Raw genomic sequence first — 27,179 nt, 5'->3', positions numbered from 1 at the left:
TTAAAACATTAAATAATACTTTTTATTGAAATGTTTATAAGGCATATCTAGGAGGATGACATAAAATTATGGCATACAGTTTATTAACAATATTTTATAGGACACAGGCCATTAGCAAAACCAAATACACACGTACAAGGAAAATTTGTACAAAGAAAACCATATAAGCCAATACAAAATAGCTAATGAAAGATAAAGGCAAAAAAGTATGATTAACAATAGAATATGAATTTAATGTAAATTGTACATTATCATTTAAAATCTTCTAAAAGCATCATTACAAGTCTAACTTACTCAAGAATGCTAAATTAATATTGTGCCAAAGACTAGGAAGGATAAAATTTAGATTTCACAGAACACAGAAAGTCAAAATTAGAATTGTTTAGACACAGGAAGAAGCAGGGAGTTGTCTGTTTTCCAGTAGCCTTGATTCTGCCTCTGAGTGTTGCCTTGACCCTCTGGGGACAGCTTTTATCCACAACCTCATTAGTCAGATGGAAGGGGCCATAAAGAACACAAGCCACTTCCCTGGGCAGTCCTCAGAGGCCAGCCCTCATCACAGGGACCAGTCACAAGGACACCTCGCTCCAAGAGGTGTGACAGCAGTCAGCAGCTCAGGGGTGAGGAAAGCAGGCCACGAAGGAAGAACACGTGCAACTGTGAAGAACTTTGGAAGGAAATCTCTGTGAGAACACTTCCTGCAAGTAGGCCATTTGTACCTGCTTTTGTGAGTTACCTTAGCTCACCCAGCCACCAGGAGCGACCCTAAGCTACTGGGAAGTCTCCTGGTCTGTCTGCCTTCACTGTGGATCTGCGCTGGGGAAATATGGTGATTTGTAAAGTGAAAAGTCAGCCCAGCAATTCCTAGAATGCGTGTTGGGTTCAACAGAAGCACGGAACCCCAGGAAATTAAACAGTTCACAATTCTGTCACATCAAAAGTGTGGGAGAACCTGTTCGCTCCTGTGACGCTCAGAACAGAAGCCCTACCCTTTCATGTTAGGTAATCACAAAGATTGAATATATGCCAGAATTTGTCCTACTGCGTTCTGCACAGTGCAGGGTTGAGCGACTCATTTTCCTGACGTCACAGAGAACTGTAACACGGGACTGAAGTGTGTTACACATGAGACAGACATTGTTTTGTCGTGAATTTACAAAGCAATTTCTATTTTATTTCTGCTTGCCCATTTCAGAGCAGCACTCCATAGACTGATACAGTGTAATCAGCTGCTTACAGTAGAGTTAGGAATTACATTTATAGTAGCTGCATTTTAAATGCCATGTGAAACACATAAGTTTTAGAAATAAACCTCATTAGGGGAGGGAACACTATAGAATAATTACTAAATGGCTTAATGCCATAAAAATTTAAATTAAGACTTTTGTCATATTATATAAGAGATAAATAATAGAAAAAGTTTTATGTATATATGTGTGTTTGTGTATATATATATACATATACATACATACATACATAATTTTTGAGACAGGATCTCTTTACATAGCTCTGACCTGGAACTTACTATGTATATCAGGTTGAATATATTCTTGAATAAAAAATAATTTTCATAATTTGAATGTAAGTAGGAACATATTTTTATAATTATCAAATTAATTTTGAAAGTAAAATTCTTTAGTCAACTTGAAGTTATGCTAATTTATAAGAAAATAATCAGGTAGTTTAGCATGAACTCATCCGCCACCTTCTGTATTATACAAAATATTTATTTCTGATAAATAATCATAATTTATTCATGCTCTATGTTTTAAAATTTAAATAAAAATCTCATGTAAATTATCTGAGCTAAATTTCAGCATATTTTCTCTTAAAAAAGATGCTAGTATGATTACATTTATAGTAAAATGTGGTTTAAAATATTCCTAATAAAGGAGACATGAAATCTGAAGAAAGGCTAGGTAGCATGATACATGTTATGGGTTTTTTCCTCATAGGAAAAGTTACTTGACTGTCTTTACAAAGGATGAAGACAGATTGTGTTTTCTACATTCCCATCATTTTCTCGCTCACACTTCTCAAACCATAAATTAGGAAACGCAGTTTTGCTCCTCTTTAAAACCTCCACCCTTAAAGATTTAAAATTATATTCCCTTTGTGTGTGAGAGAGAGAGGGAGAGAAATAAAGACAGAGACAGCAAGAGGGAGACGAGAACACGGGTGTGCATGTCACATCAAAGGACAGCCCGGAGGAGCAGTGCTGACCCCACAGTCAGTCAGTCCACCAGGCTCCTCCCTACAGGCGCTCTACCCACCAAGACGCCTCACTCTTTAAATGGTAATCTCCTGCCACCTTCTCACATTTGGCAACCACAAAATTCAGTCTTACTTCTGAAGCCAGAAAAATGCCTTTAGAGGAAATTCAAAAAAAGAAAAATTACAGAAGTAGTAAAATTAGGCAACCGAAAGTCAATAAACAGATATGCACTGTGAGAGAGGCTTTTAAACATTTAGAATTGTAATGACAATATTCCACTTATTCTAGAACTAAAATTATCCCATTGTTTGTAGCATTTCAAGAAAAACTGTCATTAGAATTATGTTTGTAGCCTTTACATAATTATATTTCCAAAAGTCCTATGTATGTATAATAGTAGTAACTTTATATTATGGGCTACCTAACATATATAACAATGTATTTAATCATCTAACTTTTAGAAATATTTCATTGTATTTTTACATTAAATTGTCTTAGAGTGAAGTTTAAGAAGTAATCAAGTATTGAAAACACATTGCTACTTTCATTAGCTCATGACAGTATTGGTATATGTGTATGATCGTATGACACAGTCTCCGTGGAGCTCTGTCTGTCCTGGAACTCACTCTAGACCAGACTGACCTCTCACTCACAGAGATCTGCCTGCGCTTCCCTCCTGAGTGCTGGGATTCAAGTTGTGCATCACCACACCCAGCTTGTAGGTATTTACTATTAAAAAGCCATCACTATTCTGAATTCCTACTAAGAATTAACGATTATGATCAATATAATGAAAATGGGATGTTCAATATTACAGTTCACCAGGAATTATCGAAGAGTAGCGGCCGATCTCCCAGACTAACACTGCGGGAATAGAAAAACACTGGAGGGAAAGACAGGTTCCACAAAAATAAGTCATTTTATTTTTGATGGTTGGATTCGGGTCAGTAGGTAACTTTGGAAGTGATACAATTTTAGGAAGAATACACATAATTACATCTCTTTTCTAACTTTGTACTATGATAAATAAGGAACAAATGGAGAAAATGCGGTATATCCCAAAGTTTGAGCAAAATGCAGTTCACACATGGAAGACTAACACTGAGAAAGTTTATGAATAATCTATAAGCTTGTATGTCTCTGGAGAAGATTTATAATGAGCCACTTGTCCTGTTGTCCTTCGTGCTCTTAAACTGCTTCCTCATGAATGGTAGTGAAGGCAGGAGACTTCCCAGGAAGAGCAGAGGACATGGCCGCCCGATGGGAGTGTCTAAGAGCTGCAGGACCGCAGCAAAGGACATGGCCACCGATGGGAGTGTCTAAGAGCTGCAGGACCGCAGCAGTTCCTCCACACTGCCAGGATCCTCTCCCGGCACAGCCCTGCACTGCACAGGGAGGTGCTGCGCTATTGCAGGCTCCCAGGCAATCATAACATTAGGATTAACATATATCTATACATCTTTGGACGCACACATCATACTCCAAAGACTGCCAATGGCTATACAAGAAAGGAAACATCTCGCCTGACACCATGAATGTAGTGCATGGAGATGGGGCAGGGGTTGTCTATCCTGATGTCTCATGAAGCAACGGCTTCTGAAGGATGACTGCCCGGCCATGAGTGCTCACCCTGCCACCTACTCACCGTGGGGCCTTAGGCAAACTGAACTTTTCCATCCTTCAGTTTCCCCATATGTAAAATGAAGATAACGTAACCATTTTATAGATTTGTTGTAAATATTAAATGGGACAAGACAAATGCTCAGAACCATGCCCCGTTCCCTTGGTGAACACCAGTAACTCCACTCAGAAGAATGGTGACAGGCCTAAGTAGCAAATATGCACGCACGTGCAACGTGCAAACCTGGTATTTTCTACAGTTCCTGGGGCTGGAACTATACTCAAAACAACAGCTTGAGAACCAAGTCGCTGAGTCTTCCCTGATTGACGTGGCTACGAAAACGGAACTGCTCTGTAACATAAGAGACAAAGCTCTCACGAGCTGGGTGTTAGCAGCATCCATTCCATGCCTGCAGTGCGTTTTAAATACGATTTCAGGTTTGTCTTTAATTTGTGTGAGCTCACATTCTCGCACGGCTTTGTAATTGATGGCATCTTTCCCGTCCCATCTGATGAAAGTATATGATTGCTCCTGTGCACCCTAGATACTATTATGGTGTGTCCCTCCTTAATAATACATAATTACGCATTTCTGCTTCTTAAACTGGATGATAATTAAAATCTGTAGCCTCAGGGAAAACGTATACCCACTCAGTAATATTACAAGTTTCAAATTCTGCTGGTTTGCCAAGTATTCTAAATGTTCTATATGATCAACTATAAATATTTCTGCCTGATTGTGCAATAGAGTTAAAACAATGCTTCCGTTACAGTTGCACAAAAGAAAATATTCCCAGATTGGAACAATACATGTGGGCTGCAAAATTTCATGTTGGCAAAATATGACATTTATGAAAACTAACTTGGAGAAAATCCTATCCCCGCTCAGCTGACACCGTGCTGCCAGGTTTCCTACTGCAGCGACAGTCAGTCCACCTACATGGAGCGTGGAGGGGGCGTAGAAGATGGCGTGAGCCGCGGTGGGTACGGCGTCAGTGAGCACCTCTTCTGCTCACATCACTGTGACCCTCTCTGGGGACAGATGAGGAACTGTTCCTCCCAGGCCTTCTTCTAGAAACTGGCTCTTTTCCCAGCCCTTTTTAATTCTTTTTAGCTTTCGGCTGATGCACGGGAGGAGTAAAATCATCTTCCCCACAATTACAACCGAGGGTAAGACCAGCGCAAGGACGAAGTTCGGCGGGGTGTAAAAGCGGTAGTACTCTTCGGTAAAAGCGCGTTTCCATCCGTAAATTAGCACGTGGAAAGTGCTGATGAGCAGAGCCACGTAGCCGAGCGTAGACTTGAGACGGAGGAAGGAAAGGAGATACATTACTCTCCACATAGCAACCTATGCAGATACACTGTTTATGCTTTAACCTTGGCACTGACCTGCTACCATTTAAATTAAGCAATGTAAGACAGTTCCATAAATTTCATAAACACTTATTTGCAGTGCTCCAGTCTTGCACAGTGCACACACTGAATAGTCTCATTAGTTAATCTAGTTAACACAAGCATTCCTATGCCATTAAAAATAAAAGCATATCATTAATATTGTGCAATGTTTTATTGAATGGCTATGTATAATCATGCCTTTGCATAGATCACTCTGATCCCCAATTTATTCAACTATAAACCGTACCTTTTATATTTTGGTTTATGTTGGTTTATTTATTTAGGACTGACTGTGCTGCTGGGCTCACTGATCAGCACGTCTAGCTTTTCTCTAATGGTGTAGACGTGCATGGTGTCCATATGCTTTACAAAGGTCGTACAGCTGTCAAAGGCGCATGGCTGTGACCTCAGCACGAGGGAGGACAAGGAAAGAGGATGGCAAGTTCAATGCCAGCCTGATCTACATCGTGAATCTGAGGCCAGCCTGGGCTATATAGCAAAACTCTGCCACAAACAAATAAGCAAAATAGTGGTGGGGGTTATCCACCACTATTGTGTATAAAACCATGGCAGTGTGTGTATAGGTACATACAGGTATGTGCACAAACATATGTACCACATTAAATACCAAAGAGTGATCTTTTGAGAATGCATAAAATGGTCTTACATGGAGACTAGTTAATAAGAAAATACAGTAAGACTAGTAACAAGGCAAGCATGTGGTTACTGGCCAGAATAAATTAGATGACTAAAAACAATCGTTTAGTCAGTGATTTTATAGGTTAAGAGATTATTTTCACTTTACTAAGTGACTATGTTTAAGATTACTTACTTTGACAACTAGTTTACAGCACAGAAAACTAACAGTCCATCAGCATAGTGATGTAATATCTGAGTTCACTAGGAAAATGTTGGTCCCTAGAAGGCAAGATGCTTGCAACTCGTAGTCTAGCTTTGTGACGATGGGTGTCTGGCCAGAACCTCCCACAAGAAAGCCTTCTCTTTTCTTTCAGGTGTGGTAACTAGGGGTTGGGAAACTGCCCAGTCTCCTTTCCTCAAAGGGAGAAAATGAATTGGACAAGGATTGTCCTGAATTTGAATAAGATTTTTGCATGACTCTGAATAATGGGTGAGTTGGAAGGAAGTAGCAGGGAGTGGAAATAAGAAAAATACACTGTATACAACTTGGTTCTTTCAAAGAATATATAAAAATATTCTTTAAAAGTTTCCTCAGGCCCGCGATGGTGGTGCATGCCTTTAATCCCAGCACTCAGGAGGCAGAGGCAGGCGAATCTCTGTGAGTTCCAGGTCAGCCTGGCCTACAGAGAGAGATCCAGGCCTGGCTCCAAAGCTACTGAGAAACCTTATCTCAAAAAACCTAAAAAAGAAAAAAAAATTTCCTGAAGCAACCAAGCACTTGGGAAGTAGAAGCAGGTAGATCTCTCTGAGTTTCAGGTCAGCCTGGTCTACAGAGCAAGTTCCAAGACAGCCAATACCACATAGAGAAACCCTGTCATAAAACCTCCCTGCTCCTCTGGAAAAAGAAAAAACAAACAGACAAACACATCGCTAGGCAAGGAATAAAATAAAGCAGTGTGGTCAAACGACTCTACTATAGATATCGTATATACTGTGCTATATACCATTTGGATCAGAAAGTACAGATTGTGACCATATAACTAGAATTCAAATTTTATATATGTTGAAAATATGAAAACATGTGATACAGATATTAATGGAGGCTAACAGTTAACCTTTTAAAGACCACGAGTGTTCTTTGATTTCTTGTGCACTGATTTCTGACTGACAGAGTAAGACATTGAGGAGACTCACAAATGCAGCTGGTTGTCACAATCCGTTAGCGTCATTATCCAGTTTACCTGTGTTTGTGATCGCACATGTGCATGTGAGTTCATTTCACTAATAATAAACTGACTTTTCAGGTCTGGAGAGTTGGCTCAGAGGACCTCGTTTGATTTTTACTACCCACAGGGTGGCTCACAACTGGTCCAAACCTTCTGTTCCAGTAGATCTGACACCCTCTTCTGACCTCTGTGAACACCAGACACGCGCATGCTGCACAGATAAACATGTGAGCAAAACGCCTGTCAAAGTAATCTTTTTTTAAAAAATAAATCAAAGTAAATTGACTTTGAACATTAAATTTGACCTAAACCCACTTCTCTCCTTTTATTCCATAACATAACAGACATTGCTATGATGTCCTTCTAGTGTCTTTCCGTTTCTAACCAGGATGGATAGTCTGGCCGCCAGCCACGTGTGCTGCCTGAACTGGATGGGCAACGATGACCTCAAAGGCACTCTTTTTAGACGGAGCAAATTTAATATTGATCTTAACAGTGAAATTCTATGCTGTCTGATGTGTTACCAAACAAAACCCCACATACCTGAATAAAGCTGAATTCCCTCCAGTTTAAGGCGTTGCTCACTGAAGGGATTGAAGTGACTGCCAGGAGGGACAGTAAGCCCAGGCTCATGATGCCAAAGGAGATGTACATTTCAATTCTCCAAACCTCTTCCTCATTCCAGGCATTTTCAATATTCGCATGAACCTAACAAGAAAAGAAATGTGAGTTTCCTTTACTTCACGGGCTATTAGCGGATTCGATGCACCGCTTACTCTGGGCCTGAAAAGAACCAGGCCACTTTTGACTGTGTTTAAGACAAATAGTGTTCATTCAGCATAATGAACCATTGTGGATAATCTGCTCTTAGTATTATCCCAGATGTAGAGAAAGGGCGACAGAGTGTTAAATCAAAACAGGACGAAGACTCCCCGCCTTTTCCAGCAAGTAAAGAGGGGAACAAGCCTATGCCAGTATGTCCAAAGTCAGTCACTACTGCAGAGGCCCTGAGTCCAAGGCCATGGAACACCAACTGATTGGTTCTCAAGTGGCGGAAAAGAAGTCTTTGTAGTCAGATGCAGCGCCAGGATGCTTTTACAGGTTCGTATACATGTGGCTGATGTTTGGGGAATGTTCTATGACGTCTAACTAGGGCTTCTATGCTATCTTCTTCTTCACCCAGTGTTGATGCTTCTCTCCTGGAAACCAAAATTGCCTCAGGATAAGGTTGTGTGGAGCTGAACTCTGTCCACTTGAACGACTCACTAACAGACCTTCCCAACTCCCAACTGCTTCTTTCATTTGCAGTATTTTTCTCCAAGCCCTACCCGTATGTTGCTACTACATATTAATCAGGTCTGACTGTGAATTTCTGGCAATCTGCAGAGTGAATACTTCTAGTATTATTTGTTTATCTATAGAGAATATAATTAGGGCAGGAGTTAAGAGTTGGACTCCTTCCACTGAAGATTTGGTTTAAGTGTGTATCTATTGGTGGATTACCATCTCAACTCTGTCCAGTTTCAGTTAACAAAGTACAGTCACATTAAAAAAAAAAAAGCTACTCCCACCAACATCGCAAAAGAACTTCTGAGCTTCTATGTTGAAACAGCTCCAGCCAAATTCCTGGCTACTGGGTGTGGTGGCTCATTCCTTTAATCCTAGCACTCAAGAGTCAGAGGCATGCAGGTCTCCGTGAGTTCAAGACCAGCCTGGTTTACATGGCAAGTTCCAAGCCAATGAGGGCTACATAGTGAGACCCTGTCTCAAACAAAACAATCCCCCCAAAACATACTCCTCTCCAATATCGGCCCAGCTATCCAGAGGAGCAGCATATGCTGATATAGAGAGATCCTATGTCAAAAACCCAAAAACAGTACTTCTGCTCCCTAAATATTCCTAGAGAAAAATGCCGTTGTGAAGTACATATAAGTTTACACTGTCTTAACTCAGATTTTACAGCTCCTAAGGTAAGCCACTAGAGCCAGATGAATAACAAGCATGTCCAGTACCTGCTGATAAGCCATGTTGAGAAACAAGTATCTTTCTGACCTTCTCATCGGTAAGCAGAGGCTGTAGGCCACGTGGACAACAGCAAAGAAAAAGCTCAGCAGTCCCAGCTGCTTCCTGCACTGCAGCCACGTGTCCAGCCACGGTGGGAATCTGCGGTACTTGGTGCCGTAATAAAGCTGGTACGTAGCTGCCAGGAGGCCCGCCAGGTACACCAGGGACAGCAAAGTAATGGCGACTATAGGCAAGGTTTTGTTCACAATCTCAATAGGAATCTTGTAAAAGTCACTCTGCTGGTTTTGGGCATATGGATGTATCACATCTCTGACAAAGGAATAAAGGAAGAAAAACGTGGCCAGGCTTATGGCCACGACCACTGGTCCCCTCCAGAGAGTAAACAGTCGCAGGGGTAAATTTTCAATCTCCTTGGCTGATGATAAGGATCCCAGGTCAACAGGAACAAAATTCAACTGACGGGCAAGTTCAATAACCTGTTGTCGAGCCTGGATGTTGTTGCTGCATATATAGACCTGTAAGAAAACCCAAAAGGCTTGTTAGCGCTGCTGTTTGTAGAAGCCACAAACTGTCCTCTCCCTGTGGCGACGTGTTTAATGACTGCTAATGATGCCAGCGAATGAAGATGAGGAAAGGGATTATTACCTGTAAGTTATTAAACAGACAAATACTACCATAGGCATCGTTTTAAAACAGTATCTTAACAATGAATTAATCAATCGAAAGTACCACATTATGGTTAGGTATATTAGCATCTTAAAAGACAGACTTAAAACAGTGCCATAAAAGCACAAAAGTCTTTACCCCTACGATGAAAAAGCGCAGAGAATCTAGCTGCAACCCGGAAGGCGCAGAGAGGTTCTCCTGAGAGGGAGGCTGCTGGAGAAGGCCTGGCTTTCTGGGGCGCATGGGTCAGCAGCAGCTGTGAAGGAAGTCATTCCCCTCCCCAGGTCTCTGTGGCCATCTCCTCCCAACCCAGCTTTCTAAGTGTGAGGCCAGATCTCCTTGTTTCTGTGGGCCACTTTTAGTTCTAGGAATGTAGGGATTCTGCCTCAGAGAGCGACGGAAAACACTGCCCCTCACAGCGATCCAGCCAGTGTGCAGATGGGCACGGACTCCAGGGGGTGGCCTTCTCAAGTAAAATGTACAAACTGTGTCATCATGCTGGACAACTTGTAACATTTATCTTTAGGTTGAGAGGTCAATTCATTAAGTATCTGTCAACAAATGGGTAGTTCCAGGTATGCTGTTTTATTGATGAGCATATAAAATTTCTTTTTTTTTTTTGATAATTTCTCACAAGTAAAATGATGATTCTGTCAGGCTGCCTTAAACAGAATGGACCTGCCATTTCCCAAGACTAAACACATCATTTCTATAGGAGGAACTCTAATGATGTCGCAGGTAGGGTGAGGAGGCTTTGAAACCCCTTTGATACTGTGATCTTGTAAAAAAATTCAACAAGTATTTGTTCCTGCAAGTTCACTGCTGGAGTGAGCTACTACTATGAACAGGAAGATCATCTCACTCAGAGCTAGAAAAATATTAATACAAAGTCTCTGGTGCAGTTTGAGGAAAACGAGTTTCCAGACGTCTGTGCACAGGCTCTGAGCGAGGCCATATGGAAGTGTTTGCTTGCTAAACCTATTTACACGAAGGAGTCAATACTGAGCTCGGCTTTCAGGTTTTGGCTCTCAGCTGACAGTAGTCAGCTTTATGAACTAATGATAAACTCGATGCTGTTAAACAAATACGGATTTCCGAAATGGGAACTCTTTTATAGCAAAGAAATAAGGAAAACATTCATATTAATTTACTGCAGATGTGGGGGCTGAGAGATGGCTCAGAGGTTAAGAGCATGGACTGTTCTTCCAGAGGTCCTGAGTTCAATTCCCAGCAACCACATGGTGGCTCACAACCATCTATAATGAGATTTGGTACCCTCTTCTGACCTGCAGGAATACATGCAGGCCGATGCTGTATACATAATTAATAAATAAATCTTAAAAAAATTATTGCAGGTGTGAAATAGTGGAACAAACCCTTTTTTCCTACAAGGAGAAAGGTCGATAAATAATAACATTATAATGACCCTTTTTCTTATTGGAGAAAAGCCTATAAATGATAACATATTATAATAACTCTAGAGCCATAAGTGAGGCATTCAAAACTGATGAAAGCTCATCATTCAACCATGATGAAGCACCAATTATCTGGCTCTTGTCACGATGGAGCTTGTAGCTCATTTTGAATTTGAATTTAATCACTGTTCCATGAGGGTTTTTCCATTAAAAATTAAAATGATCGTGAATATGAGCAAGGGATTATGTCAACTTTGTCTCAGAGGCCCTGGCTCAAATTTGCCAATTTTATGGGATATGTTCCTTAAAAAGAAAGGAAGAACTGTTTCTAGAAGTGGGAGTGTGGTCCACGAACAAGCACTTGCCTGTGCAAGGCCCTGATCTGATCTCTAACACAGGGATGGGAAAAGCATGCACTGTTTCAAATACTTGAGTCAGCTGTGGTGGCTTATGCCTGGAAATCTCCGTCTCTGGGAAAGCGCCACAAGGTAGAGGCAGAGTGAACTACAGTGTGAGACTGTCTCAAAAAACTGAAAGCAAGAAGGGGGAAGAGGTGAGGGAGGGAGGGAGGGAGGAAAAGGGAAGGAGGGAAGGAGGGAGGGAGTAAGAAAATGGAGGGAGAGAGAGGGAGGGAGAGGGAGGGAGAGACTTGAAGTGAGCGATTACTCTAAAGGTCTTGTCAACGTGCTTGAATCTGAAATCCCTAAGGGAAGGTGAGGTGCACTTCCGGATGTGTCTGAGGGCATTTCCAGTGAGGAGTAACCAGGGTGGAAAAGGCTCACCCTGAAGGGTGGTGGGTCAACCATCCCATGGGCTGGGGGCCAGGATGAATAAAAGGAGAGAAAGGAGGGAGCCAGCAGGCTGGTGGCGTCACCCTTTCTTTGCGTTCTGTCCTCTATCGCATGAACAGCTCTGCTCTATCTTTCTTCCCCACCACGATGGACTGAGCCCTCTGAAAATGTGAGCAAAGTAAACCTTTCTCATGTAAGTCCAGGCACTGTGTCATAGTGGCAGTAGGTACTCAATATGGAGTTCATAACCCTAACACATAGAATAAAATGATTATCACCAACTAAAACATGGACTTGACTGTCTTTTTAAAAGATCTATTGTGTGTGTGTGTGTGTGTGTGTGTGTGTGTGTGTGTGTGTGTGTGTGTGTGTGCACATGAGGACAGGTGCTCTCAGAGGCCTGAGTTGGAGCTACAGGGAGTTGTGAGCTCCCAGTGTGGGTGCTGAGACCCAAACTCCTGTCCTCTGCAAGAACAGTACCCTTCTCTAAACTGCTGAGCCATCACTCCAACTCCATAATTGTCTCTAGGAGTGAAAATGAAAAGGTTCTTTTCCCACAACCCTCAGATACCTTTGAACTTGGTAATTCAAGGCCACACTTACCTGGCGGCTGGCATCCTTGGGCCCTAACTGAAGTGCCCAAGCTGAGATGACATTAAATCCTTTGACAATCAGCGAGTCCGGGAAGAGCGAAGCCAGGTACTCGGCGTTGGACTCTGGGTACTGATTTACCCTCATGTTGTTGCTGACGTCAATCAGGATTTTGCCCACAAGCAGGTGTCTCAGGTCCCACAGGGAGGTGTAATGTTCTCTATGGATAGCCACAAATATTATATTTGTTTTTGTTAACGCGTCTTCATGGTGGGTGACATCTACCACATGAGGAAAAAATTCAGACGCAAACTTAGGATTTCTGCTTCCTATGACCACGTGGTAGCCACACCTAATAAGCCGAATGGTCAGAGACTTGGCAAAATCCCCACTTCCTATCACGCCTACGGTGACCTTCCTTGCATCTTTGATACCATTTATGCCATTAGGCAAAAAAGTCTCCAGGCTCTTGGGGCTTCCCATCATAGAGATAGATTCCATGGTAGAAATGCTTCTAAGATCTCCAGAAATGTCCTAGAGGAGACAAGAGAGAATATTCACCAATTAAGCCTACTGACAAACGCTAAAACACTTCTAGACATTGTATTTATGTTCTGCATCTCTAAAGGCAAAATATTTTGACGGTTATATAACCCAGAACACAACAAGCACAATTTGTAAGCGAGAGATCTCTAAATAGAGAAACGAACACAGAGGTGATTAGCTAGGCAAGGCTTCGCGAGTTCACATAGATAACCTGGGAACCTTCAGTGTGGATTCTCACTCAGCCAGTCTGGAGGAAGGTTCATGCGTCTGCACTTCTAGAACACTGGTGTGGATGCTGCTGGGCTACGGATGCACCCATGTGTAGCAAGGCTTCCAGCGAAGGAGGACTTTCACGTAGGATGTTTGTCAGAAAGAGTTCTAGCAAGCACAAGCTGAACAGATCATGTGGCAAATCAGAAATGACACCAGAAGCAAAGGAAAGAACCTTGATACCAAGAGATAGCTTTTAAAAAAAATCCATAAAAACAAATTTCCATGCTATGCAACCAAAATGCACAGTCATTTGGGGTTGAGTCTATGAGTCATCTGGTATACCAGATTAACTACAGCTTTTTAAAGGCAACTAAAATAAAAAAGCCACAGTAAAATTAATACCATCACTTGAACTATGATGAAAAACAGGCATCAAAACCTAATGAAGAGCCAGACATGGTGGCACACATCTTAATCCCAACACTCAGGAGACAGAGACAGATTGATCTATATGGGGCCAGCTGGTCTATGTGGTGAGTTCCAAGGCCAACCAGGGCTATATAGTGAGACCCTGTCTTAAATAAAATAAAATAAGAAAAAGAAAAAAAGAGAAAAACCAAACAAAAAACCTGCCAAAGGAATAATTAAATACCACAGAAATCTTATCATTTGCCCTGTATGCCTTAACAATGCTTCCCTATGTAAAACGGTTTAGTTGTGTTTATGGGCTCAAACACACAGTATGTGTCTTCTCATTTTCTCTTCCAGCTAGGGAGACTATGATGTGGTTACCCTCCCTGGGGGTGGGGGTGGGACTGTCAAGTTATTTTTTATTGAAGTGACTGAAGTTTCTATTTGTAATAACTCATTCACTCCCACAGGTCACATCAGTGTCTGATGTCTGCATCAGTGATGCACAAGCCACGCATCAGGGTCACTGCTGGCTCTGAGGGAAAACTGCTGCCCCATCTGCCCCCACGGTGCCATTTCATTCACGTTAACAGCAAATACAGATCACTGCAGAAGTTAATGGATTTTACAGGCCCGCATGGGATGCTTCGAAACGTGGACATTTTTTTTTCCAGTTTTCGTTTTCTACTAAATAAAATTTTTGGAGTTAGGAAAACTCAACTCTCTATCCTAGCAATAATAGATCATACCCAATGACCCTGAATTGATCCCAAAAATAAATTTTAGAAGAACAACACTGATATTAATATTGCTTAATTCTTAAATAGTACAGGTTCCAGCTCTGCTTGATATTTTACATGTTAATCAAATCCATACAACCGCCCTGACGAAGGAGGGGCTATTATAATGCCTATTCGCAGACGAGACAGAAATAAATGCCATCAATTTGTCCAGCGTTGCAGGAGAACAAGGAAAGCCAGGATTAGAATGCCAAGGAAGGCGTGTGTCATTGGGTGGATGTGAGGGCATCTAAAAGGCTGAGTGTTTCGGCAGCTGCTGCTGCTAGCTGGGAAGCGGCTATGGGGACAGAGCGGAGCAGTCATGTTCGTATTTGTGACATTCTTTGGCTATTTCTCTGCTCTCCAGCACTACATAGTGATTTTAATGTCTAACTTAGGTGAACGGGGGAAATTCCCGTCTTTACATCTATTACATGTCTCATTTCGTGCCTTTTAAGTCAGGAATGGTAATTATGCTCTCAGACCGTCCTAGGCAACCAGGCAGTACAAAGCCATCCTCACATTCCCGGAACATCCGAGGAATCAGAAGTTAAAGGAACCATAAGCTGTGAAACCAGTACTCAGTCCATTTCTAAATCAAGGGTGAAATTACCAACGTACCTTCCCCCATACACACGTTACCTAAGGATGAAAAGTCTTACTAGATTCACTCGGAAAGCCAGGGATTCCCACCAACCCCAGCTATTCACATACACTACAGCAGCCCTCACGTAAGAACTGCAAAACCTTCCAAAGTAAGAATCATGATGTTAAGGCCTTTTCAAATTAAAAATAAAACACAAAGAAATTAATCACTTATCTGCTGTTTTTAATACAACAAGTTTAGACTTCTCTAAATCAGGGTGTGAAGAAGTATATAAATACCTTAGATCCTAAAAATGCCATCAGTGGCCTCTCATTAAACCACAAATTTTATATCTATTAATGGGCAACCCTTGTACTTACATGTTTGGACCTTATTCGCATAGTGTTCCTGATGGCAAGTTCTAACTGGACCCTAACAGTGTGGTGTGACTAGGAACAAAATTAACCTAATAAATAATGAAACTCTTTCCGTATAGGGTTAAGGGGTGTGTGTGTGTGTGTGTGTGTGTGTGTGTGTATGTGTGTGTGTATGGGGGGTAATTTTATTATCTACTGTGTGCATTGGTACAGATGCATGTCTGTACCAATGGAGGCCAGGGGAGAAAGCAGTTTTCTCTTTACTGAGGGCTCAGGGAATCGAACACCGATCATCAGATTTGCACAGCAGACACTTTTACCCACACCGCCATCTTGCCAGCCCAAGAGAGAACTCTCATGGATCCAAGAACCAAAATGTTTATTGTTGAAACCATATCCCACACTTTTGTGTGTTATTTCATGGAGTATTCTTATACATAATATTACTTTGTTAAATCCTCAGGTGGAGAGAGAACATATATTACCTTCCATCTAAATGAAGCGTAAGCTCCAAAGAACTAAGCAATTTGCCAGCAAGAATTCCAATAGAAGTCTTCTAACCCCCAACAGGGCTTTTAATCCCAGCACTCTGTAGGCAGAGGGAGCTACGAGAGAGCCTGGGCTCCATAATGAGAGCAGTTTTAAAAACAACAACAAAAAAAAATCTTCTAACGTCTGCTCATTCTGAGGCTGCAGAGTGAACCTACAGGGAAACTAGCAATTGGTTTCCATCTCCAAAGGTCATCTGTGTGTTTCGAAAAACAATAGTAACTTTAACTATTATCTTAGCGTGGGCTATCTCATTAAAATGATCGGAATTTATTAACACTGTAAAATGAAACATGAAGGCTCTCTAAGTAACGCTTGGTAAACTTCAGGGGAGGGGCCATGTGCCTTCTAGGGAGTCTGTAACCATCTTGAAGATATGTCTTGCTTATAGAGGGGAGCAAAAAGAAAGGGCCAAAGAGTGTGTTCCAATCCCACGGGAGTCCCCGATTTCGGACCTAAGAGTAGGCAGGCCATCTCTCACAAGCAACGCATATATGTGGTGTTCAGACAGCAGGGCAGAAACTTGACTCATCTGTAATTTGTTCATCTAGTATTCTGGATCGTTTCCTTGTGGTGTCTCCGAAGCGAATACATGGGTTATTAATGACATCTCCACGTTCATCTAGTTAAGAAGAGAAAGCTCTGGAAGCTCTACAGCACACATTTCAGCTGACAAGGAATGATGCAGTTACAGTCTCAAGGCACATCTGCCCTGCGGTGACCCAACACGAATGTATCCGGGTCCCCTGCGTGCGCTGTACATAAGAGATAGAAAGTCAGGGAAGACACAGTGCGGACACTCAGAATTCAGGCTCATTTGGCAGAGACAGGATGTGCTGATAATAAAAAGCATAATAAAAAATTCATCAGCTTAGAATAAAAAAACTAAATTGTATAGTCAGAGCATACCCTAGACAGTCAGCATGTACTTGTTCCCTTACTTCAACACACTCTCTCTCTCTTTCCCTCTCTCTCTGTTTTATTTTTTTAAGATTTATTTATTATTTTATGTGTATGGCTGCTTTGTCTGTGTGTATGTCTACACACCAGAAGAAGGCACAGGACCACAGTTATAGCTGGTTGGAAGCTACCACGTGGGTGCCTGGAATCAAACCTGGGCACCTCTGGAAGAACAGCCAGTTAATCACTGAACCATCTCTCCCGTTCCCCATGTTATATGTGTGAAAGACAATAAATTTGTATTTACAAACTACTCCCTAATTCACGTATAACTTCTGCATCATTTTGATGACAGCGTACCATAAACGCAGTCTAAAACTAGGAATGCCTCAAAGGGAATCTGGCTTTCTCAGCCTTTCCTGCTGTGACTCCTGAATACCAATAGAAACACATAGAGGAAGCAAGGTGATCTTCAGTTGTGCCCCTTTAAAAAGCATCCTTCACATTGTAGAGTGTATCTTTCTTACTTTTGTGCATCAAATGTTCTTTTTTTCAGGAAAGGGTAATGCTAACGTCTGTCTGTCTGTACTGGCAATCATGTGCAATCCCTTTCTCTATTCCTTATTTTATTGGGTTGTAAAACTACCAAGCTTCCAAGGGTCATAATTTTCACAGCCAGTAGGAGGTTCCACATAGGAATGCCCCATAGCGGTTAGGAGAAAATGCCTTTCCCCAGAGGGAAGGTACCCTGGAGTCAGCCCCCACCCCCACCCTCAGTTGTCTGCTTAGTCATCCGCAAAAGGCAGGAGCGCATTCCAGAAAGGGAATGTCAGATATCTCAAACCAATTTTCTCTAACTCAATGATGACTTTAACCATTGCAACTTCAGCCTGTGCTAAGACAGTCCCTAAATTCTCTTGACATGTAAACAAACAAGTACAACCCAACTTCTTACTCTCGGACAGTAACAGATTTCTACGGGTATAAAAAAGAGTTTTTGTTTTGCTTAGGGATTTTGAACATTTTCAGAAAGGTCAGAAAACCCCGAAGTCAAGGCTATGGCTCTTCTTGAAGCAGGCGTGTGATTTCCTAGTGCAGTGGTTGTTCCAGAGTGGCTTCAGATTCCCACGGTTCATTACGTGTTCAATAACTTAGATTCAATATGTATTCAATGACTAGCTGGATGTAGATGTGATCTCATGACATTTCTAGATACTGAGTCACTCAAACGAAATTTTAAGTTCACTGAATCGCAATTACTAGGACAGAGCTGGGCACAGTGGCACACAACAGTAACCCTAGGACGTGGTAGATGGCGTCAGGAAGATACGTGCCGGGCCTGGCAGACAACTTTAAACCCCAAACTTAGAATGCAGATGCAGGCTTATCCCTGTGAATTCCAGGCCAGTCTGCTCTAGGCCAATTAGGACCACACAGTAAAGACTCTGCCTCAAAAATAAAAAAAGGATCGAAGTCGCCCACAGCTGAACAGTGAATTCAAGGCCAGCCTGGCTCCAGGAACGGAACAGGTTCATGAAACAGTTCAGTTAATTTGAGGAACATTTACAACAACAACAACAACAACAACAAAAAAGATTTCTGGTTAAATATAATTCCATAAATTTAGTTAAAACATTTTTTTTCTCAAAGATTTTAGGTGTGTATGCATGTGTGTGGGCATCTGTGGGTAGGTGCACATGCATGTATGTGCCTGTTCATGTGGAGGTTAAAGGTCAAAGCTGGGTGACTATTTCAATCAATCAACATCCACTTTATTTTTTTAAGATAGGGTCTCAGGCTGGAGAGATGGCTCAGAGGTTAAGAGCACTGACTGCTTTTCCAGAGGTCCTGAGTTCAATTACCCAGCAACCACATGGTGGCTCACAACCATCTGTAATGAGATCTTGTGCCCTCTTCTGGTCAGCAAAGATAGAGTCTCTCAGCTCCAACCTCCTGCCTCAGCCCCCCTAGCGCTAGCAGTACCGGCTTTCTACTTGGGTCCTGGGTTGGATCGCAGGTCCTCACTGAGCACTTCACCATCTCAGCATCTCTTCAACCCTCAGATCCTCTTTAGTAATTTAAAACATTCCGTAATGTTTCCTCAACTATGCACGTCGGGTGTTCTCGGTGGGTGCTGTCAGTTTAGGGATCAGTCCAACACCAAAGGTCCACATACCGACTCATTCGGCCCCAAGGGGCCAACCAGGTGCTGACTTTCCAATGACATGAAGCAGGCACTGGTTTCCTGGTTTTCCAATCAATGAAATTGTGAATACTGAAGCGTGCACAGAACTTAAAAATACAACTTGACTGAGGTGTGATTTACACAAAGAATAGCTTCATTTTAAATATACAAATTGATAGCTTTTGGTAAATGTATATTATGCACCCATTTTTAGCAAAATTTAGCATCATTCACTCTAATTATAAACTCCCTTTTAAAAAAAATCCTGCATCCCTCAATGTCTGGAAAAGCCACTGACAAGTCAATATAACAATGCATCCATTCACCCTCCCTCCCATCCTCCCTCCCTCCCTCCCTCTTTTTTTATGTCTCAGGTTTGTTGTACAATGTGGGGGTCTCACTGGTGGGTGGAAAGGCAGAACTAATCCCAGAACTGCCTCTTCTCCCAAGGATCTCTATACAGTAGTTTTCAGTTCTAGCTCCACTGAATGACTGGAGAGATTTAAAAGACCTGGTCGTTTGTTATTATATAACAATCCTGATGTTTACTTAATTGGCTGAGGATTGAGCCTGGGCGTCAGAAATTTTATAGGAGATCATTAGTTGTGAATAATAGGTTTCCAGGATCAAAAACACTTCTAAAAGGTCAAGATTCAATCTAATACTTATTTCACTGTTCAGAGACAGCCAGTTTGGCTGATTCTTATTTGTGTGTATTTTCCTCTTGTTTCCAGTGAAAAAATGGCCACCCAGAGAACAGTTGCCCTTAATAAGAAAAGGTGAAGACTATGCATGCAGCCCGTTCCGCTCCCCGACTCAGAAGCAGCATCAGAAACCCCACTTGCTAATTTGTAATATATTCCTTCACTTTCTGGGAAGAGCAATGCTATGCCTTAAAATGTGTCATCACACCACAGAGGACACTGAGTTCCTGTTTCATAACACTCAAAATCCCAAGTGTTCTGTTGATGTTAACTCTTCCTACCCTCCCACGAGGAGGGAGCGCTGTTTCCCTCGGTTCTCCAGGCTCCATGGGTCCTTGTCTGAGCAAACCCAGTCCTGAGTAGGGAGCCTGGCAACCTTCAGTGCAAATGTGAGCACAGGGACAGTGATTTGGCTGAAGTAGATTCGGAGAGTGTCGAAGTCTGGGTGACTCTGGTTTCTGTCTTTCTTAAGCTCTTGGGTGATGGCCATGATGCTGGCCCAAGAGGCCCTTTAGCTAAAAGATTCTTGATCTTCCCTAAATTTTTATTTAGTGTTACTTGAAGATAATACAGATTAAGTACTTGATAAAATTATTCCATTTATAGCAAGTTTTAATTTTGTGTTGTTGAAGTAAATGCACTGGTGTAGGCTTCTGGATCCATCTTGATTCTCAGTCTGTCTCTATTCTACTTGTTAAATGGGAAACAATTGTACTTGGTTCCTATGATCTTTCCCAATGTTAAAATTCTCTCTTTGTTAAGTCTTGAACATAAAATATTACATCATTACCTTATATTTAATACCAACTACAGGAGTTCCAGTTAAAAGAATTTCAAGTAGCATACAGGCTCCTTGAGATCTCAAGTTCCATATGGGTATTTAATTTGGCCTATGCATTTAATACTTAAGGGAGTATTAACACAGTAAGGCAATGCAATAACAGTAAGCTACAAAGCCCTTGTGGTAGTTTGGATAAGAATAGGCTCATATCAGTGTGGCCTTGTTGGAAGAAGTGGGGGGGAGTGTGAGTGGGGGGGTGGGGGTTGGGTGGGGTGGGTGATGTTTCTAAAGCCCATGTCAAACCCAGACTTTCTCTGCATAAGGAACAAGGTACAGAATTCTCAGGTAATTCTCCAATACCATGTCTGCCTGTGTGTTGTCATGTTAAAGATAACGTAAGAATAGACAAACCTCTGAAACTGTAAGCAAGTACCCATGGTGTAGGAGGTCTTTCTGTCTTTGTGTTGCTTTCATTGGTTAATAAAGAAACTGTCCCTGGCCTGTTGATAGTGCAGAACTTAGATAGGCGGGGAAGACGGAACTGAATTCTGGGAGGAAGAAAGCAGAGTCAGAGAGATACCATGGATTCACCACCAGAGTAAGACATAATGCTGAAACTTAGCCGGTAAGCCACTGCCATGTAGCAATACACAGATTAATAGAAATTGGTGCAGGATTCTATCAATCATATTTTAAATAAATGCTGATTGGCCAGGCAGGAAGTATAGGCGGGGAAAACCAGACAGGAAGTAGAAATGATGCAATGAGAACAGGAGAATTCTGGGAAGGAGGAAGTTGATTCCTCCCACTCCTGCTCAGACTCCAAAGAAGCAAGATGTGAGCTGCCCTGCTGAGAAAGGTACTGAAACATGTGGCTAGCATAGATAAGAACAATGGGTTAAGATAAGCTACAAGAGCAAATAAGTAGTATGCGCTAATGGGCCAATCAGCTTTATAACTTATAGAGATCTCTGTGTGATTTTCTTTGGGACTTGCCAGCTGTGGGGAACTGGGCAGGGCAGAAAACCCCAACAAGCGGCCCCTTCATGTTACAAGAAATGGGTTAAACTAAGATGTAAGAGTTAGCCAATAAGAAGTTAGAACTAATGGGCCAAGCAGTGTTTTGGTTAATACAGTTTCTGTGTGGTTATTTCGGGGCTAAGCTAGCTAGGCAGCTGGGATGAACAAGCGGGCCCTCCCTCCTACACCCCCAACATCTTTTGTAAGAGTCAGATTGGTCATGGTGTCTCTTCACAGCAATGGAACAGTGACTAAGACAGCCCCTAAGGATTCTCAGTTTAGGATTCCTTGACATTCCTCCAGCAGAATGGTAGCGGTTGTGCTAAGTTAAATTTTGAAAAACAGGGCCTAATTTATTCTGCATGAAAACGTCTAGGACATTAATTGTTGGATGCCTGAAATTCTGAAAGAGCTATCCTTAGATATTCTTGTGACTTTCACAATCTGATAATTGCTATCAAGAAAAGGAAATCCTCCAGAACCGTGATTGGAGGGCACTGTACTCTTCACAAGCTCATATCCGAGCCTCCTTAACTCATTCTGCAAACATCCCAGTCCTTTAGACACCTGGCAACTCCTAGCAACCTCTCCCTAACATCTCTGCTCCCCACTAACTTCTCGATTACCACTTTTCCTGGAGACATTGTTTTTTGTCCACAGCAGCTGCCAATCCTTTGAAGACTTCACCATCCCAGGAGATAAACCTTTCTGTGGTGTTGTTGTTCTGTTTTTGTTTTTGGAGACAGGGTTCCCTGTTCAGCTGTGGCTGTTCTGGAACTCGCTCTGTAGACCAGGCTGTCCCCAAACTCAAGAGATCCGCCTGCCTCTGAGAGGTGGGATCAAAGGCGTGCGCTACCGTGGTCCTGCAGCAAAGGCATGCATCACCACCACCCTGCACTGGCCTGCCTGGATCTTAGCTCAGGGTCTTTTTGAGCTACTCATCAAAGGCAATGAGTCTCTGCCTCCACCTGTCACTCACTTTCTGATACTTCTCATATTTCTGACATTCCAGTGCCTTTCTAATAATATCAACGTAAATGTTCACACTGTTATGTTTATTGTAAAACAACTTTTGTTAAAGACCTTGAATTCTATTTCATTCTCCATCTACTAGTTCCTGGCTTCTCTTGAAATCCTGTTTAGTCTTCACTCTTACTATCCACCATATACACTTGGAAAAACTCATCAAAAACCCAGATACCCATTTTCTCTGTATTTGCACTCAGCTTGGCACGGAATGCTAAAGAAAACTCAAATAACCAAATTCATTGACCCTATCATCTATCATACATTCTTCCCCCCGCCACCCGAGACAGGGTTTCTCTGTAGCTTTGGAGCCTGTCCTGGAATTAGCTCTTGCAGACCAGGCTGGCCTTGAACTCGCTGCCACTGCCTTCCAAGTGCTGGGATTAAAGGCATGCACTGCCACCACCTGGCCTACCACACATACATTTTTGATGGTCACTCTTCAAAGACCAGTCTACCCCACACTGCCCTGGAGACCATCCTTTTTGCCTCCTAAGGGTATATAGTTATGGCCTTTCTCATGATATCTCAAACTTAACAGGTTCGAAGGTCAACTCTTCTCCTGCAACAGACCTGCTTCTGCTACCCTAAATTCCTCACTGAGCTGAGCTGAGACCATTTCCCACCAGCTGTTCAGGTGAGAACTCTGGGGGTCAACCTCTAGTCTTTGCTTTCCTTCATCCTTGATGTAAACTCCTGTTCTTCAACACACTTCTTGGTCTCACTGTATTGCCCTGGCTGGTCTGGAACTTGCTATGCAAACCAGGCAGGCCATGCCTCATGGAGGTCTGCCTGCCTCTGCTGAGAGTAAAGGCAGGCGCCGCCAAGCACAGCCCCTTGAAGATATTCGGTAAGCTCCCTTCACTGACACTGGCAGACCAACTAGTCCCCTGTTTATCCTTTCTCACCGCAGATATGTATGACTTCCCCCCCATCTCAAACTCCTGGGCTCAAGTGATCCTCCTGCCTCAGGATCTGGCACTCTAAGCATGCGTCACCAGCGTAAACACTTTCTAAATGGTCAGCGGATCTTCATCTTTATCTCCACCTTTACACAACCATTCTCCACCCGAGAGTTAAGGTTTATGTCTTAAGACAGAAACTATCATAAATGCTTCTCTTCCTTAAAACATCAGTGGCTCCTTAAACTTAGAGTCGCGGCCACCTTCCTGACTGTGTGACCTATAGCCCCAAACAGCCTCCGCCTGAGTGGCCCTTATTTTCTACCGCCCAGCACCAGAACCCTCTTCTAGAAGTAGAGAAGACTGAATCACTTTTCCATACTGGGAACCGTCTCCTCATCGGAATGGTTCACTCGAGCCCATCTCCAACCTCTTTCAACCCTTGTTAAGTTCCCGGGGAGTTAAACAACTGTTTATTTTGCTTTTTTACTATTGGCTTACTACACACACAGACACACACAGACACACACAGACACACACACACACACACACACACATATCCATCCATCCATCCTGCTACCATACTGCCCGGCACATACTATGTATACAATAAATATTCTTGGTTACTAAATGCATTTTTGTAAATGCCGAGGCCAAAGAAAACGTAACAAGCCTCTAGGTCAGATCTCTCTTTTCTGGGAGTCAAGGTCTGTGGGCCCCAAAGATTAAGGGATGTGTCTGTGTCAAGGCTGTCAGTGTCTTGCCTACCTCGGAATCATGGGAATAAGCTGAGCAGGCAGTAACTGTACTTCCTGATATCAGCCTGCACCTTTTCTCACAGGCCTCGCCTTTGCAGCTTTTGGTGTATCTTTATTCTCATTTTCTATATCATGTATAAACATTTTAAAATTCTGCCTTCATCTGTGTTGTGTTCCAGTGTTAAAACACAATTAGGCTCATTCAGTAGAAGTACATTTTCCACAGTACCGGCACAATAAAAGTAATTCGGATGAAGCTTCTCATTTTCATCTTCACAATTAGCTAACCATATCGCTGTTGAGACTGTCTCCTTCTCTCCCCCATCAGAAGGACTCGCTGAGAGGCAGAAGCTTCAGCACTCACTACCTCACTCACACTCCAGGCTGTCTCGTAGCTGCTCCGAGGTTGCCGAATACTCAGGTTGCCTATTTTTCCCTCCAAATAGGTTATCTTGAGTGTGGGGAGAAGTACAGTGCCAAAGAAAGAAAAAAGATCGACTAAATAAAGAAATAATAAAGAGATGGAAGGGTGGGGTGGTAGATTGGAGACTGAAGCTTGTAAGCAGTGGGGCAGGTCACTGGAACTGAAGGCTAATCAAGTCATGAGGGTGAGGTGGGACAGGAGTCTATTTCACCTACAGTGATGGAGCGATAATTAAACGTGGCACAGAAAAAGTTTTTCTATCTAAAAAAAAAAAAAAGGAAAGAAAAATTATCTGCCAGAATATAAAACTGGCACTAATCCTGCTCCATGGGATAGTGGTGATAATAAATGGAAACCTCCCGTCCAAAAAAAAAAAATCTCTTTATCTCCCTATGTTATTTTAAGAACAGGATTTTTAGGGCATAATTTTCAACAAGTTTCAGCCGAGGGTGAACACGGGACGCAGAGATAATTAAGGACACTAAAAGAACAGACCAATTACTTCTAACACAAGATGGCCTGAACACACCAGGATTACACTAGTGAGCAATAAGCAAAGCCACTGCTGGCATTATTTACCTGTTTGCCAAGCAGCGCTTCCTAACAGTGAAAAAGCGCTGCATCAACCCAAAGTGACAGGTAAAAGTAACCTGCGGGTTCTTTTCCTTTCGGGCACATCCTACCTGGGACAAGGTCTCTCCTGGCCTCCTTTCTGCTGGGCCCGACCTGAGGACTCCCCCGGGGCTCCGGGAGGACCGCGGGGAGAAGGGGGCGGAATGGGTGCCACGGGCGCCTTTCCGCACCCCTCCCACCTGGCCAGCCAGGCGCCCGCCGAGTCCCGGAGGAAGAATGCGGCTACACGGCGACCCCGGACGATCCTCCAGCCCCGGGCTGTCCCCCAGCCGGCTCACCTACGCGCCCTCCTCTCCGGGCCTCGCAGCGCCGCGCCGCGGCTCCCACGCGCCCAGGGCCGGCCGAGCTCCCGGGCCTACGGAGCGCTCCTCCCGCCCGCCGATCTCCCGCCCCCCAGCCGGACCGCGCCAGGGAGGAGGAGCAGGAGGAGGAGCGCAGAGGCGGGGGCGGGAGGGGGGACGGTGACGCGCTGGGGGCGCGGGGCGCAGGGGGGGCCAGGGACCACCCCGGGCCGCCGTCCCCACGTCTGCGCGCGCTCTCGCCGTGACCCCCGTGCAAGCAGCCCGTGGTGAATGCAGCCCGCATTTACACCCCACTGCCTCCGAGACACTCTCCCGCCGCTGGGGACTTGGCTTTGCAGAGTGCCCCCCTCCCTTCCCACCCCCTTTCTCCAGAGCTACTCTGTTCCATACAAACCTCGAAGAAACTGCGCTTTTTCTTCGGGCTCGATTGTGTCCTTGAAAGAGAATGATCAGAAATGCCCTTTCAGGAACCGCATTTTCAAACTCCCCGGGACAGGAGGCCGTTCGCGGTGGTGGACTGCAGGGATTAGACTGCAGACCCCGACCTTCACTGTCGCCCGGGCGAGCAAGTGAGCTAGCGAGCCTTGTGGGGACTGGAAGGTTAAGCCGCTAGTCAGGAGACCTGCGTGCCTGCGGAGAGCTGCTGACCTCCAGACTCCGCAGTGGCCTTGGAGCATCCAGGGAGCGCTGAGCTGTGTAAGGGCACCTTGGGTTCTGGCTTTCTGTAATTTCCCCCTTTCTTTTGGATTACCAAGTAGCTAGGTATTCTTTACCCCTTCGGCCAAAAGTGGAGATCTTTATTTTTTAATGTAAAATCAATTTATCAAAAATTCTGAAATTGATGCTTCCCCCGCCCCAGACATTAGTAAATCTCATTTCAGCAAATTAGGTTTAAAAATTATCTTTCTTGGTGGTTTATTAACTAGGCAAAACAGAGCAAAACCAGAAGAGGGTCTTGGATCGATCCTGGGGCACTGCACTTTCCCCTTTGAAAGCCACACATAGATTAACCTCTGCAAGAGCCTTTTGGGAAACATCCTATGTTTGATCCTTGGGGCAAGCATCTCTTCCCCACCCCCAAATTGGGTGAAGGTTTAAAGTTTAGGCATAAAGTCAGCGGTTAGTGAATTGTCAGGGTCCACGTGGAGACACTGACAGCTGGTAAAATACTTTCCATTTTGGAACTGGGGGGAAAAAACGCTTATGTTTTGTGTCATTGTTTATTATTTCACTTCAACCACTGTACAATAATGAAAACCGCAGGGTACTTCTAACACTTCCGGGGTACTAGTGGAGAAAATTGCTGTGAGTTTCGCATTTGATGAGAAGATTTGGCTTTTCTGTCTTGTTTTGTTTACATAAACAAAAGCATTATGTAATAGCTAGCAAAGGTTATTACGATTTTTTTCTAGCTAGCATAAACCATAAGTTATTATAGAAAGCATAAGTACACTATACATTTAAAATATCTTCAAAAGGTGTTTAGACATGGGCTCTGCT

General features: G+C 43.2%; 1 protein-coding gene across 3 annotated transcripts; it reads right to left on the bottom strand.

The window, feature by feature from the left end:
• On the bottom strand, window positions 1–26,297 carry Steap2 (STEAP2 metalloreductase). Of its 3 annotated transcripts, none has more exons than XM_048433629.3 (5): window positions 26,074–26,297; window positions 12,596–13,117; window positions 9,108–9,635; window positions 7,639–7,803; window positions 1–5,135 (listed from the first exon to the last, which is right to left on the bottom strand). In XM_048433629.3, the coding sequence occupies exons 2-5, from the start codon at window positions 13,082–13,084 to the stop codon at window positions 4,848–4,850; spliced, it is 1,470 nt and encodes a 489-aa protein (XP_048289586.3). In that variant the 5' UTR covers window positions 13,085–13,117; window positions 26,074–26,297; the 3' UTR covers window positions 1–4,847. The 3 variants fall into 3 exon arrangements, with proteins under 3 accessions (XP_048289586.3, XP_085540387.2, XP_048289587.3); XM_085684261.2 differs by lacking the exon at window positions 26,074–26,297 and adding an exon at window positions 25,656–25,752; XM_048433630.3 differs by lacking the exon at window positions 26,074–26,297 and adding an exon at window positions 25,428–25,574.
• Between the last annotated feature and the right edge of the window lie 882 nt (window positions 26,298–27,179).

This window comes from Myodes glareolus, chromosome 27 (assembly GCF_982192425.1).
Source record: "Myodes glareolus chromosome 27, mMyoGla1.1, whole genome shotgun sequence".
NCBI lineage: Eukaryota > Metazoa > Chordata > Mammalia > Rodentia > Cricetidae > Myodes > Myodes glareolus.
This window is presented reverse-complemented; position numbering and strand designations above follow the sequence as displayed.